This window comes from Tripterygium wilfordii, chromosome 1, assembly GCF_013401445.1.
Source record: "Tripterygium wilfordii isolate XIE 37 chromosome 1, ASM1340144v1, whole genome shotgun sequence".
Lineage (NCBI taxonomy): Eukaryota > Viridiplantae > Streptophyta > Magnoliopsida > Celastrales > Celastraceae > Tripterygium > Tripterygium wilfordii.
Window position 1 is genome coordinate 10403983 of NC_052232.1, and position 14953 is coordinate 10418935.

General features: G+C 38.1%; 3 protein-coding genes across 4 annotated transcripts; 2 read left to right on the plus strand and 1 right to left on the minus strand.

The window, feature by feature from the left end:
- Positions 1 to 409: 409 nt before the first annotated feature.
- LOC119994633 (aldehyde dehydrogenase family 3 member F1) lies at positions 410 to 3504 on the minus strand. Of its 2 annotated transcripts, none has more exons than XM_038841250.1 (11): positions 3418 to 3444; positions 3070 to 3276; positions 2877 to 2945; positions 2418 to 2514; positions 2101 to 2307; positions 1873 to 1997; positions 1674 to 1778; positions 1414 to 1586; positions 1219 to 1309; positions 997 to 1146; positions 410 to 911 (listed from the first exon to the last, which is right to left on the minus strand). In XM_038841250.1, the coding sequence occupies exons 1-11, from the start codon at positions 3427 to 3429 to the stop codon at positions 675 to 677; spliced, it is 1473 nt and encodes a 490-aa protein (XP_038697178.1). In that variant the 5' UTR covers positions 3430 to 3444; the 3' UTR covers positions 410 to 674. The 2 variants fall into 2 exon arrangements, with proteins under 2 accessions (XP_038697178.1, XP_038697190.1); XM_038841262.1 differs by having other exon boundaries at positions 411 to 911; positions 3070 to 3358; positions 3418 to 3504.
- Positions 3505 to 7412: 3908 nt separating this feature from the next.
- Positions 7413 to 9674, plus strand: LOC120002789 (agamous-like MADS-box protein TM6). The gene is made up of 7 exons (XM_038851607.1): positions 7413 to 7727; positions 7813 to 7879; positions 7981 to 8042; positions 8142 to 8241; positions 8958 to 8999; positions 9077 to 9121; positions 9240 to 9674. Exons 1-7 carry the CDS (start codon positions 7540 to 7542, stop codon positions 9432 to 9434), a joined length of 699 nt encoding a protein of 232 aa, XP_038707535.1. The 5' UTR covers positions 7413 to 7539; the 3' UTR covers positions 9435 to 9674.
- A 2727-nt stretch (positions 9675 to 12401) lies between these two features.
- Positions 12402 to 14160, plus strand: LOC119982506 (receptor-like protein 53). Its single transcript, XM_038825972.1, has one exon. It carries the CDS (start codon positions 12729 to 12731, stop codon positions 14010 to 14012), a length of 1284 nt encoding a protein of 427 aa, XP_038681900.1. The 5' UTR covers positions 12402 to 12728; the 3' UTR covers positions 14013 to 14160.
- Positions 14161 to 14953: the final 793 nt, after the last annotated feature.

Sequence of the window (14953 nt, forward strand, 5' to 3'; positions counted from 1 at the left end):
CAGAAGCGGGAATTTGTACACTCTGTGGGCCAGACCCAATTTTACTGATACATGCTTTGGGCCTTATTATTGGGCTAATATTAAGCAGATCCATTGATTGTTCATTGTTTCGTGGGTGGCCCCACCTACACCACCTAGCACAGAAGCGTGAATTTGTACTCTCTGTGGGCCAGGCCCAATTTTACCGACACGTGCTTTGGGCCTTATTATTGGGCTAATGTTAAGCCAGATCCATTGATTGTTCATCGTTGTGGGCCAAGCTCAAGTTGACCAGCCGGTCCAAGTTAGTATTTTTTTTTTAAAACACCACAAAAAATTACGTTTGTAGTTAAAATCGAACTTTGAGCACACAAATGCCTAACCTAATCATTGTCAATCAAACCAACTAACCCAATCATTATCAATTAAACCAACTCTTGTTGATCAGTATTTTAATTTAAACAGTTGAACAAAGTTGCTTTTCAAATTTTTTATTTACTAATAGATAAACAACAGTCAACTGAGATTGGTTCTATCTGAAATAAGTACCAACTACAATGCTATGTTTATTCGAGAGAGACTGCAAAATGCGTCTGGGAGTTGTAAACCAAACCAGTCTGATGAACTGCAGCCTGCCTGAAATCATTCCATGAGTCTCCTCATAAATGCTTTTTACTGATTGATGACACATATTGCTACCTTTTCAATCCCAAAAGGAGGAGGACCAATCCGAAATAGTTAAAGTCATAAGCCAGTCTGATGAATTTCAGCTTGAAATCATTCCATGGAGGATATCTTGGCTTAAGCTCAGGGAAGAAGCCTCTTCTCAGAACTGCTTTTTCATGACTGAAAGTGTCAAAAGAGTACTTCCCATGGTACTTTCCATACCCACTCTGACCAACACCTCCGAATGGCAGTGTGTCGCATATAAACTGCAGATTGATGATGAAGAAAATGAATGACCCTTCTGTTCCAATAAACATGAGATCACACAAAGAAGGGGCATTGATGTATTACCTGAATGATGGAGTCATTGAAAGTCACACTTCCAGAGGATGTTTCTGATAAAATCCTTCTCCTCAATGATTCGTCTTCGGTGAAGGCGTAGATGGCTAGGGGTTTAGGCCTCGAGTTTATGAATTCAATGCTTTCTTGAATGTTATTTAGCTGCACAGAGAGAGAATGAATGTTATTAATATTAAAGAATCTTTACAAGAGCAAGAGAGAATTGTTTCTCACTGTTATTATTGGAAGCAATGGGCCAAATATTTCTTCTGTCATGATCTGAGAATCAAGGGGAGGGTCTAACAGGATTGCTGGCTCAATGAACCTTCAGAAATCAGCAATGAAAATCAGAGATTTCTTGGGAAAATTCAAAAGCAGCGGCAAAAAAAATAACCCAGAAAGGCGAGACAAAGAATGGAGAAGTTTTACAATCTTTCTTCATCCTGTGAGCCACCATAGACAATCGAAGCAGCGACAAGCGGATCTTCAAGGAGTTTCTGCAGTCTCTCAAAGTTATGCTTGTTCACAACCCTGCACATGTTTTTTGATTCTTTTGGCCTTTCACCATAGAATCTCTTCAATGTAGTCTTTAGTAGGTCTATCTGAATACAGCAAACGACTCACTAGATATACATATACACGTTACACACAAGAGGGACGATGAATTGTGGAGTTTTCGTTACTATTACCAGAAGAGGAGCCAATTTTTCTTCAACAAGCACATAATCTATTCCTATGCATGCTTGTCCACTGCAAGGCCCCCACTTCCCTCCTACAATTCTTTTCACTGCAGTCTTAATTGTCAAATGAATATATCAGCAAAGAAAGTCCATTAGTCCATAAATCTCCATCAGTTGACCATAATATTCTGTTTAGCAAGTAAATCACCTTTACATCATAGGCTTTGGAAAGTTTGTCAAAGATGGCTGGGCATTTCCCTCCGAGCTCCAGAGTAACCGGTGTTAAATGCTCTGCAGCGGCAGCCATTACAATCCGCCCCACGCGAGGACTACCTGAAGATACATTAAGAAAAATACCCCCAGAACCTGATCAGTTTAAAAACTAAAGAGAATTGGCACACAGTTTCTGAAGGCAATTTGGGGGGCCAAAGAGTACCAGTGAAGAATATCTTGTCCCATTTCTGCTTCAGTAGTTGTTCGCTGACATCAACTCCACCTTCAATGACCTTAACAGCTTTGGAATCCAAGTAAAGAGGGATAGTTTTTGCAAGAAAAGAAGAGGTTGAAGGTGAAAGCTCTGAAGTTTTTATAATCACAGTGTTTCCAGCAGATATTGCTCCTATTAATGGGTCTAGAGTCAGTGCTGCATCAAAGAAGATCATTGAAATACCTTGAGCATATATCATAATTCTGCAAACAGTTTAATCAAAAACATCATTGTCTTTTTAGCTATATGTGATAGATTTGACTCACAGAGTGGGAAGTTCCAAGCCCCAAAGATCAGAACTACACCAAGTGGTTCAGGCATTACTTCTCCCCTTGCTGGGAAGAAAATCAATGGTAGATGCGCCTGTTCATAGTCCCAATTGACCCCATTAATCATATATTATAATTTCCATAAATAAATAGCCCATAAATCAATTCATTTTTGTCATAATTAGCTTGTTCTACCAGAAATCCTAGCCCATACATGCCAATCATATTATCCGCTTTGGGAGGGTGAATACATCGGATTACCCTCACGATTTTTTTTTGGACTGTCTCATTTAATGATACTTGAGCCCAAAAAAGACTTGATTGACATATAAGGAGATGAGCTTACCCATATAAACCACTGGGCTGAAAGTCTTGACATGTTTCTTTTATATTTCCTTTCTATTTGCTACAGTTTTTCATGTTTTGAAGGCCAAATTAAACACACATAATACATACCTTTTGGGGGGCCATCCATTTCTCCACACAGCTTAGAGAATACTTGGCAGATTTCTTAATTACTCCTACCTTCAACAAAGATATAAGCCATAGATCAATAATCATAATTCGTCTCTTGGGTTCTTCTTTTTTTTTTCCCCCTTTGAGACAAAATTACAAACACATGGAAGGCGTGAATTGGCTTTATAAGTACCTCATCCCTGTAAACTTCAACAGGGTGCTTTCCCAAATCTTCATGAAGAACTTGGTAAGCCCTTTCTTCATTCTCAGTGATAAGCTTGATCATGGCTCTAAGCTGGTTCTTCCTCCACAAAGCACTTCTGGTTCTTCCACTCTTGAAAGTCTGTCTTAGCTCAGCAATACTTTCCTCTATCTTCTCCATTATTGCTTCCTTTCCTCTCTAGCAAAGACTACCTTGTTAAGGTTTCTTGCACAATTTGCATCCTTTTAGCAGATAATTATGATTTAATGCCACCACCAACCTGTCTTGCACAATTTGCATCCTTTTAGCAGATAATTATGATTTAATGCCACCACCAACCTGTACCGGCATCAAAGAACCTCCACCCGCGTGAAAGATGATAGATTGAGACGGTCTTGCTTGATATAGCCACTAAATGGCTCCAACTTGCTTCAAAACTTAAAATCGTGAACTTTGTTGCACATATAGTAGTTCCCTTAAATAAAGGGAAAAAAATATCGAAATGACTCCTTAAACTTTGATGATTGGGTCGATTGATCCCTAAAATTTATTTCGGGTCAAATATACTCCTGAACGAAGGATGTTTGTTACCCCTTTTCACATTTTCCATTCAAATTTGTTGATTTGGCAAGATTTTTCCGTTAAATGTCTTACATGTTATCGACATGGATGCCACGTGTCTTGTAAAAATGGTTTATTTAAGCCCTTGTACATTAAAAAATGGGTTAAATAAGCGAATTTGGATGGAAAATGTGACGAAGGAGTAACGAACATCATTCATCATAATTCAATGGTCTATTTGACCCAAAATAAAGTTTAGGGGCTCAATTGATCCAATCATCAAAGTTCAGTGACAATTTAATTCTTTTCCCTTAAATAAATGATATGATTATTGAATTGAAGGGTAAATTAATTAATCTTAATATTAACTTTTACAATTTTAACTTTGTGTGTGTTGCAAATTTGGACGTGTTTTGTTATGCACGTGTTGGGCTATTAAGTCGTTAGAATCATTCCGTCCATGTTTGAGAGGAGTCTTAAAATATAATAAATTATGTGAAAAGCCTCAATAATAAATTAATTGGATTAAATGACAAAATAATTAATCTTTTAACATACTATTTACCCAATAAGAGATGATGTACAACTCTTAAATTAAAGAACAGACAAATCAAATTGGATTGGTAAAAAATTTTTTTCCCTTTTTTAAGGTAAAAAAAAACACATTTTGGTTCTTAACTTTGAACATCATTCATGATTGCTGAAAAAATAACTTCATTTATTGCTTCCTCACCAATACTTTCCTCATATGTTCTCCATTATTGCTTCCTTTCCTCTCTAGCAAAGACTACAAAGTTAAGGTGCTCAATTTGCATCCTTTTAGCATATATTAATGATGATATAATGCCACACCAACCTCTCTACTGGCAAGAAAGATGAGAGATTGAGACGGTCTTGCTTGATATAGGCATTAAATGGCTCCAACTACCTTAAAAATGTGATAGTCGTGAACTTTGTTTTAGGTGTAGTAGTTCCCTTCAATAAATGATCCGGTTATTGGATTGAATGGTAAAATAACTAATCTTAACATGGTATCAGAGTAAAAAGTCTTGGGTTCAAACTTTAGTTTCCACAACTTAAACTCTCATGTGTTGTTGCAAATTTGGGTATCTTGTTTATTGTGTATGTGTTGAACTGTTGGGTTGTCGGAGTTGCCCAACCTCCACGTGAAGAGAGTATTAGAATGGTAACATAAATGATGTGAAAAATCTCAACAATAAATTAACTGGTTTGAATGACAAAATAACTACAACTGTTAAATTAAACAACAAACAAATCAAATTGGGTTGGGTTGGTAAAAACACTTTTTTTTTTGCCCTTCTTTAAAAGGTGAGAAAACACTTTTTGGTTCTTAACTTTGAACTTCAGTCATTATTGCTAAAAAATAACTTCATCTATTAAGTTTCTACTAGTCAAAAATTCAATTTGGTGATAATATTGAAGACAAAGTGAATTGGATCTAGAGTTGGGCCATGTATGTAATGGAAGTATGGAACACATCACTTGGGTCATGAAAGTCTTGAAAGATGCCTCGACACAATTGTCTTCATCATGTCTCACTCCACTAGTGTTAGGGTTCGTTTGGCAACAACTAATTGCATTTAATGGTGTTTATGGTGAAAACCCACAACTGAATTTTGATTTTCCAACAACTGAACAATGAGCAGAGATGATTTAGGCAGTTACTCTTCATGATATTTTGGGGAGTTCAACCACTCAATTAAGTGGTTATTCATGAACATAAAATTATTATGAATCCCTCCTGTGTTAATTTGCAATCCATACAATAAAAACGTATGGGGTGTATTTACACTTGCTAAACGCATCACTTCCGACTTGAATGCACCATTTTCAGACGAAAAGGAGTTTGGGCAAGCATTACATCACGGTATCACTGTACTACGGTGAGTTCGAAATTGAAGATATAGAGAGCTTGTTAGTCGCTGCGCGACGTAATTAATCACATTTTCGACATCAAAACAAAGGATTTTTTTCCAATTTTTTGTCCTCAATAAATTTTATTATTCAATTTATATTCTTTCAAAAGTAAATTCATCAAAAATGTATTGATATGAATGAAAATACTCAATTTTACCCTCACCTGTCATAATATTTTAAATGACGGGTCAAACATTTTTTGTCACCATAACTCATCTCACCTCATTATAATTTTTAAACTCGCCTCACTGGCCTCACCACAGGAGGTAAAAACACAAAGACACTCCTTGACGGATATATGAGCTTCAAAGTTCAAAGCCTTCAACGGTTCAACTTCCACGACCTTTTCTGTCTTAGAGAGACAGAGAGGACGTGACAAGCTTGACAAGATCTAAAAGCGTCGTCTATAGCCTCTAAGGTAAGGTTGTAATGACATGTCGTAAGCTGCTTGCTAGTTGCTATATTTGCTTAATATTTTTTAGCCTTTAAACGTGAGTAGACAGAGTTGAGACAGAGTACCTAGCTAAGCTACACAACAACGTTAGAATCTTCCAACTCTGAAAAACAATACCACTTATTGACTAGCAATTGACCATGCAGACATTGAAATACACGTTGGATGTTGCTGGTCTTTCAATGGTTTACCAGAGTTGTTTGCCTCAAAATGCCATTCTCCCCATCTCTAGCTACTTTTCAGATCGCCCATTGACCTCAAAGTGTTTGCTGAAATGCGTCAATGATCACTTGAAACCTAGGTTGAATTGAAACCCACACCAATTAGTCCCGTAATTCTCAAGCGTCAAACGTTAAGTTGTCTAGAGTCAAGTCTATGTAGAGCTCTATAGGCTGGCAGAGGGTTCTTCTTCTATGACCTTACAGCAACAAAAACCAAACAAATTAATCTGGCCACTATAGCCTTGAAGCTTGAGCCTGCATTCCTTGCTCTTCCCCTCAAGATAAGACACCAAGAACCTCAGTATCAAGGACTCCATCAAACAAAGAGATCTTGCTTGACCCTGCTATGAATGAATGGAGAAGGGAGCATCAAAGTCTCTACATAATATGAACAATACACTGGAGTGCTGCAGAGGCCTTCTTGGAAGAGTATTGTTTCATAGGAGTGTAAAAACGCTTATTGTGATGCTCTTCCTACTGTGTTATTACTCTTGGTTGTAACTGTGGTTCTCTCTCGTACTGTAATATGATCAAACTGAGCTGACTCAAGGGATATACACATTGGTATACACCCTTGGCTGTGTATTCATCTTCTATCTATAAAACACGCCTTTATTTTGTATAAGTATCTCAATATATAAACCCCTATTAGGAGCAATATCTTGTGGCCACGTGTTGACTTTGGCCCAATTTACCCAGTCTTCGTCATCGGGTGGGAAACTTTTATGATGGCAAGTCTAACAATTCGAGTTTAAGCACATATCATATGTTCATAGAACAAAATGCCATATATCCTTCATTTAAAAAAAAGGAAAAGAAACATCATGTACTATTCGCCACAATTGCCTTCTCAGACTTGACAAGTTGACATTAATTATTGACTAGCAAAAGAAGATTAGTGGAACACTAGGTACAATATTAGTACTCTAATAACTCCCTAATCAAAGCCTCCCCATAATTAAGAAGTGAAGTCCTTATCAAGTCTTTGTGCTATAAAAAAAAAGTCCTTATCAAGTTATCAAAACAGTTCATTATGAAAATCCATGAACTGTCATCATCGATTAAAACAGCATCCCACGATACTATTGTTACTCTAGCCTTTAATTTCTTTCTTCAACAACAGTACATTATAAAAAAAAACATTCTTAGTTACACGACACTCTACTTTCTATCTCACTTTCCCTCTTTAGAAACTCCATTTTTTCATCTTCTTATCTCCTCTTCTCCTCTTTTTGATTCTTATCAGTTGAAGCAACTAGCTAGAGAGAGAGACAGAGAGGTGGCTTAATGGGTCGTGGGAAGATTGAGATCAAGAGGATTGAGAACTCAACAAACAGGCAGGTCACCTACTCAAAGAGAAGAAATGGTATTTTCAAAAAAGCTCAAGAACTCACTGTCCTCTGTGATGCTAAGGTTTCTCTCATCATGTTCTCCAGTACTGGCAAATTCCATGAGTTCATCAGCCCCAACATAACGTACGCATATATATATATTTGTTTTTCACATTCTGTGATTGTTTCTGAATCTATTTGTATTGATTTATGGGTTTTGTTTGATTAGGACAAAGAAAGTCTATGATCTGTACCAGATGGCTTTGGGGATAGATCTGTGGAACACTCATTATGAGGTTGTGTGTGTGTGTGTGTGTATATATATATATATTTCAATTTGTGAGATTTGCATGAACTCTTTTGGTGATGATTTTTCAAATGGGGTTTTTTTTTTTAGAGAATGCAAGAGAACATGAGGAAGCTCAAAGAGACCAACAATAGGCTAAGGAGAGAGATCAGGTATGTAATAAGTTTCCATTAAAGCTGCTTGCTTTATTACTTTTCTATGGTGTTTTTTTGAAGGTCTAGTATATAATTATAGGGTATGTGGGTTTACAGGAACAGAATGGGAGAAGATCTGAATGGTCTAAGCTATCAACAACTGAGTGGTCTTGAGCAAAATATGGCTTCTGCAGTGGATCGTGTGCGTGAAAGAAAGGTTGGTATTTCTTTCTCATCTTTGGATGAACTGTAGAGATTAGGGTTTTTCAAAAACTTATTGTTTCAAAATGAATTTGTTAATTACTTTCATTTTCCTGAGAAACAAACAAACTATTGCAAGGATAAATTAATTTGGTTTGTTTATGAAATGACATATTTTCTCTTCCTTAAATCCTTGACCATAGCCTTCAATTTTTGGGGTTCTACCATATCTAAGTGATTGATGAGAGAGAATATAAATAATTTAAAATGAAAAACAAGAATTTCTCTCTCTAAAGACAGGATGTCCTAACCACCCAACAGCGATTCCATCCCCGTTATCCATCGAGCCCGCTCTGAACAATCCCCCTTTTGCCGGATTATTCCCAATGTAATCATAAAAAGCTAATTTTTCAGGAAATTTAGACAACTTTTCTGCTTTCTGTGTAACCAAACACTAAGAGTTAGAGTAGCTAGGGACATGATTTCTTATGAACAGATTATCATGAATATGTGGAATCAAGGGCCCTATTTTGTTGTTTTCCAAACTTGGGTTGTCCTCATCAAAGTTCCAGTTGGTAAGCTTTCATCATTTTGGCATGCTTGGATATTTTTACACAAAGATATGATCAAATGAACAATAATGCTATTTCAACTATTCAAAAATATACATAAATAAATGTATACATACATAACATGTTATTGATCTATGTTATATATGTTGGTTGTTTGCAGTACCATGTACTCAAAACACAGACACAGACCTACACGAAGAAGGTATGTAACCTTAAGCAAAATTAGTTTACATATATAATCAATCATTATTTCTCCACTTATTGAGCTCTTCTTTGCAGGTAAGGAACTTAGAGCAAATAAACGGCAACCTCCTACTTGATTATGTAAGTTTTCCAACTTAATTTATAGAATTTCTGCAGCCTTTTATTATTTAGTTTATTCATATAATGGAGACCTCGAGTGATTCAGATTTTTTTAAGAAAAAAAAACTGGTTTGTCTAGGAAACAAAATATGAGGATCCGCAGTATGGTTTGGTGGACAATGAAGGAGTTTATGAATCAGCAATGGCGCTGGCGAATGGGGCTTCAAACTTGTATGCATTTCGGCTGCACCATAGCCACCACCCTAATCTTCATCATGGAGGAGGAGGAGGAGGAGGAGGAGGATATGGACCCCACGGGCTTCGTCTTGCTTGAGTTGCATTGAATGTCATATATATACACATATCCATCGGTGTGTGTATATATACACGTAACCTCATCAAGCATTTAATAAATTTTCCCAATCTTCAAAATATATGTGTGTGTGTTGTATTTCTAATCTAGGAGAAGTATATTTGGGATATGTTCATAGATTTCTGCTTATAAATATGATGTTTGCTAAAACATGGCATTAATTGTCAGTATTATTTGAGGGAATGGACTTATTTAATTATCTAGGTACTTGTTATTGAATTTTTTTGGTTACTGACAATGACACCGTAGAAGTTTGTAAGTTTACCCTTTGGAGTCAAAGCTCAGCGTTTAATCACAAAGGTACAAAGTAAAACACCGTACAAGTTTGCAAGTTCACCCTTTGGAGTCAAACCTCAGTGTTTGATCACACAAATACAAGTTTGCAAGCTCGTCCTTTGGAGTTAAAGTTCAGTGCTTAACCACAAAGGTAGAAAGTATCCAGACATGGGAAAATATTATTGTTAAACAGCTAAAGGCCTATAGTGAAATGGGCCATTCGACCAAATCATATGAAGTAAACTGGGCTATCACTCAAAGCCCAAACTCTTGTAAGCCACTGCTACTGTGACTCATAAGTCATAACAGGGAAGTCATATCCTCTTTCTTGCCCAAGTAAGATTATCCCCACGCCTCTCGACTATATATTGTATTGATTTTTTTTCACACACAGGTATTGTAATGTAGAGGTCATAAACGAATATTTATGTGTGTGTATAATGGTTGCTAAGGCCGGATGAAAGTGGTGAAGAAATCTGTATATATCAAAATGCAATCACAGGAAGATATTATATGCTCTGGATCATGGGTCTGCACGGATTTGTTATTTATGGACTGTCGTTATTGGTTCTTAGACCCATTAAAATACGTCCTCGATGTGATATGATATGAGTTAGACTTTGTTTATAAACCACTTGACTAACTTATGTTAGATTGATGTGGGAAGGGTTTTACGTCTTGACAATAGAAGAGACTACAACATAGCAGCCCTCATTTCTCAAATTATTTTGCGTGGAGTGTTTAAAACTAGATTGAATTGTTTGTAGGGTTTACCATAAGCCAGGTCGGTTGATTATCGGCCGATAATCCAACCAACCTTGACTGAAATGAAAAACCATTACCTTATCCGACTTTGTGAATCGGGTAATGGTTGTCAATCGACATTGTCGGTTCGTTGATGGGTCAGGTGATGGGTACACCCGACTCTCTAAAATTACTAAAATATACCTATTAACTACCGATGGGTGAAAGCACTTCATTGGCTCCGTTCAAGGGTGGCGGGGAGGGATTGAAATCATTCGATCCAGCAGAGGCACTTGAAAAAGAAAGCTTGCAGTCCGACTGTTTCTTCGAGGCAGCCTGCTCAGGTGCCTTGAGTGCTGCAGATGGTGCTCGTGATGCTGGCGATTAATCAAAATTCAGGTATCCCAATATAATCTATAAATTATCTCCACTGTGTAGTGCATTTTGAGTTGAATAAGTGCAAAACCTACACCAAGATATATCCACTCTTATTAATTTCGTGATACAAAAATAAATGTTTCAAAAGCTGTACAAATGAAGAAAAGTTCACACGAATTAAATCATACTATTAACGTTTAACAACTTTTTTAATATTTAATTATAAAAATCGGTTGACCGATAATTATTGATGAACCGACTTTTGAGTATTTTGACAACTACCAACCGACCCATCTCTATATGGATCGGATGAAATTATCGGCTCGACTTTGTGGGTCGATTGATCGGTAATGGCCGGTAAAACCGACTTACCGACCCATGATAACCCTCATTGTTTGCACTTATTACTGTAGTAGTTCTCACTAGAGGTTGAGACCCTAAAGAAGTCCCTGCTTCCCCATTTTCCTTAACCACCAGATGATCAATATAATTGAGGTTGTGTGGTAGGGATTCTTTCAAACAATATGGTTTGAAAAGGTGGGTTGTGGTGGGTACTGGAATGAGAATCAATGTCCTGGAATGGGGTGGCTTTGAAGAAATCTTTGGTATTTCAAAGCTTCATGAATCATGAAGCTATTATAGATAAGCATTATACACGAATCACCAATGACCAAACCAAACTTTTGCTGTAGGGACCGGATGCCCAATCCACCAACCAATATATATGGTCTTTGTTAGTGCTGGCACTTGATTCTTTTGCCCAACTACCTCTCTTTTATATCACGAAAGTCTTCTGTTTTTCTTTCTTTCCTTTGCTTTTCCAATGCGATTAGAAGTAATTCTAACTACTTTGAGTTGCTATTACTCTCCTAGTTAGTGCAGCAGCCTTTTACTGTTGGATGCGACAATGGGGCCATATTAGGAAATTTGTGATGAGTCATGAGAGTGACAATGAACAGTAATAGAACAAAACTTAGTACCAAGTATTTGCCTCATCATACCAGCGTCTCTGGCATAGTAGTCACTGCAAGTTCTTATAAACTAAGGCATAGAACGGGGTCATTAAGGAAACTTAGAAACTCATATTAGTCGTGGATTGAGAATGGGAATTGAACTCTTTGAGATCTAATCTCACGTTGTTCCTCAGTAGCTCAATAATAGAGTGATTGACTGTTAACTAACTGGTTGTAGGTTCGAATCTTGCCCGAGGATGTAGTTTTAATTAAAGACATCTAGTTTATTTAGTAATTTTGATAAATAGATAGAACATCTGTGACAAGAACGTTAGAAAAACTACCATGACTTTTAACACATGGCCTTAACCCTTACTCTTATTGTTTAATCGCGCTACAATCGATTGCAAATCATGGCTATAATTGCAGCCTTATTTTGATATTCAGACAATAAGACCACCAAATACCCAATAATGACTTGTCCTCCCATCCTTGACCAAATCGTTCATGGCTTCACCAATACATTTCTCTCTGCCCTCTCATCCTTTAACTGATGAAATTATGGAAGCAAAATCATTGTTGTTTTTATATAATCTATAACAACTTGGACAGCTCAACAGAAGCAAGTCAATTTATCTACACTTGTCATCATGTCTCTCCATCAAACCATGCACACAATGACACGAGTTTAAATGCAGCCATTGGAGAAGGCTCTGACAAGGGCCCATGAAATCACACACACTGGAACACAATCACTGAACCCCAAAAACCCCATTCATCACAATCACAATCACAATCACAATCAAGATATCTATTGTTCCCATTTGCCAAACGGACGGTCCTGATCTTTTCTCTTCCACCTGCAATCATCTTTGCTTATTTCAAAGCCTTTCATTTCACCCTCATGGTGGAGAATCAACAAATGGGTACTTTCAAGCTCTCTCTGTTTTCACTTCTTGTGCTGATTTCAGTTGCTGGGATGTTATGCATTGGAGAATCGAAGACCGAGTGGGGAGATATAGAGGCTTTGAAGGAGTTCAAGATGGCGGTGGAGCCTAACTCGGTGAGTCCCGGCTCGTGCCTAAGCTCTTGGGACTTCGGTGTGGATCCATGCGACAATCTCTTCGGTGAGCGGTTCATGTGCGGGTTCAGGTGCGACAGTGTGGTGGCCGGAACGAGTCGCGTGACCGAGCTCGCTCTTGACCAGGCGGGTTATGCGGGTTCACTTGGTTCAATTTCGTTGAACTTGCCTTTCTTGCAAACTCTGGATTTGTCCAGCAATTACTTCTACGGTTCAATCCCTTACTCGCTATCAAACCTCACTCGGTTGACCCGTCTCGTTCTGTCGAGAAACTCGTTCTCCGGTGAGATACCCTCCTCGATTGGCTCACTCGCTAGTCTCGAAGAGCTGTACCTCGACTTCAACAACCTGCAGGGCGCGATTCCGTCTAGTTTCAATGGCTTGGTTAGCTTAAAAATGCTCGAAATTCAATCGAACAAGCTTTCTGGTGACTTTCCCGAGTTGGGTTCGCTCAAAAATCTCAACTCTATAGACGCCAGTGATAATAGCTTCTCCGGCCAAATCCAACCTAAATTGCCAACATCGTTGATTGAAATCTCAATGAGGAACAACACCCTTGAAGGCACGATCCCTGAAACATTCAAAGATTTATACTTCTTACAAGTTCTTGACCTGAGTCACAACAAACTCAGTGGCTCTGTTCCTTCACTTCTCTTCACTCACCCATCTCTGCAACAACTCACTGTCTCTTTCAATTCCTTCAATTCAATACTACCACCGTCCGATCCATCAAAAAGCCAGCTTATCGCCATTGATTTGAGCGATAACGCGCTCCAAGGCCTCTTACCTTCCTTTATTGCGCTGTTACCAAAACTATCAGCTTTAACTCTCGAGAACAACAAATTTACTGGCATGATTCCGACCCAGTACGCCTGGAAGACGGTTCTACCCAGATCCGGTTTCTCCCAGCTCTCGAGACTCTGGTTAGGAGGGAATTACTTGTTTGGACCCATACCGAGTCCATTAATGACCCTCAAACCGGATTCTGCAAATGTGAGATTAACCGATAACTGCTTGTTCCGATGTCCGGCCACCTTCTTCTTCTGCCAAGGTGGGGACCAGAAATCGATGACGGAGTGCAAGAGCTTCGTTCCATTCATTCCATAGATGGCAATAATGTAAATTCGACTTCTGTATGTGTTCTGATATGTAAATTCAGTTTGTTTAAGTTTTAAACATGTTAGAAAATGCTATCTTCTGGTCTGAGTTAACTCTCAGAGTGATGACGGTGAATCGAGTACTAGATTTTTTTCTCTCTTTCCTCTGACAGATTGGTTTCCTGCCCCGTGACGTGGACCACACAGAGAGTGGCAAAAGTGGGTTGTCAGAAGTAGGCCCATGTCATTATGACTTTGCTTTGTGGGCTTCTTTCTTTGGGCTTCGATAATCAAGCCCATCAACATGTCTAAAAGCCCCGGTGGGTTTGCCCCGTGTTATTTGCCAATTTTGCCACGCTATGGGTTGTCTGCTTTGGGTTTCAAAATTGGCCCATTAGTATGTGAATATGGATCGAATACGCGAATAATTAGTTCAATTTCCAATTCCTTACAATCGTTATGCTTTCACAATAAAGTGAATACAAATTTGTTAACACATATCAATATCAATAGTTGAGTTGATTATATCTCTTGTTTTAAGGCGGATGATGTTAAGGTTGAGAGTTTGAACCATTTGAGAGTATTTTCATAGGGTTTTCTTGATTCTGTGAGCCGTCCACTTATGGGGAGTGGGGATGGGCTGGGAATCCTATTTCACCCTCATGGACTTCGACCAGTCTTACATGTCGTTCAAATGATGCAGACTATTATGACGGCGCAAGATTTACGTCCATTCAATTATCTGAAGGGTTTCTTCACTTCTGAGGAGTGGGGAGGGGTTGAGAGCTCTATTTCACCCGCATGGCTCTCAATCCAGTCTTATCTGTCATCAACATGGTGTGGACTATTCTAACGACTCAAGATTTGCACCCACTTTGTTGTCTGAAAGACTACTAAACTTAGTGGTTTCTCGTAAAAAAAAAAAAAGAACAAAAAACAAATGTGTGTTTT

Bases quoted from the DNA above. Each gene is read 5' to 3' on its own strand.
- LOC119994633 (XM_038841250.1), bottom strand. The intron at 1,779-1,872 runs GTGATTTACTTG...TTGACAATTAAG, and splicing joins CCAAAGCCTATGATGTAAAG to ACTGCAGTGAAAAGAATTGT. The intron at 1,587-1,673 runs GTAATAGTAACG...TGCTGTATTCAG, and splicing joins AAAAATTGGCTCCTCTTCTG to ATAGACCTACTAAAGACTAC.
- LOC120002789 (XM_038851607.1), top strand. From the start codon at position 7,540: ATGGGTCGTGGGAAGATTGAGATCAAGAGGATTGAGAACTCAACAAAC. The intron at 7,728-7,812 runs GTACGCATATAT...TTGTTTGATTAG, and splicing joins TTCATCAGCCCCAACATAAC to GACAAAGAAAGTCTATGATC. The intron at 8,242-8,957 runs GTTGGTATTTCT...GGTTGTTTGCAG, and splicing joins ATCGTGTGCGTGAAAGAAAG to TACCATGTACTCAAAACACA.
- LOC119982506 (XM_038825972.1), top strand. From the start codon at position 12,729: ATGGTGGAGAATCAACAAATGGGTACTTTCAAGCTCTCTCTGTTTTCA.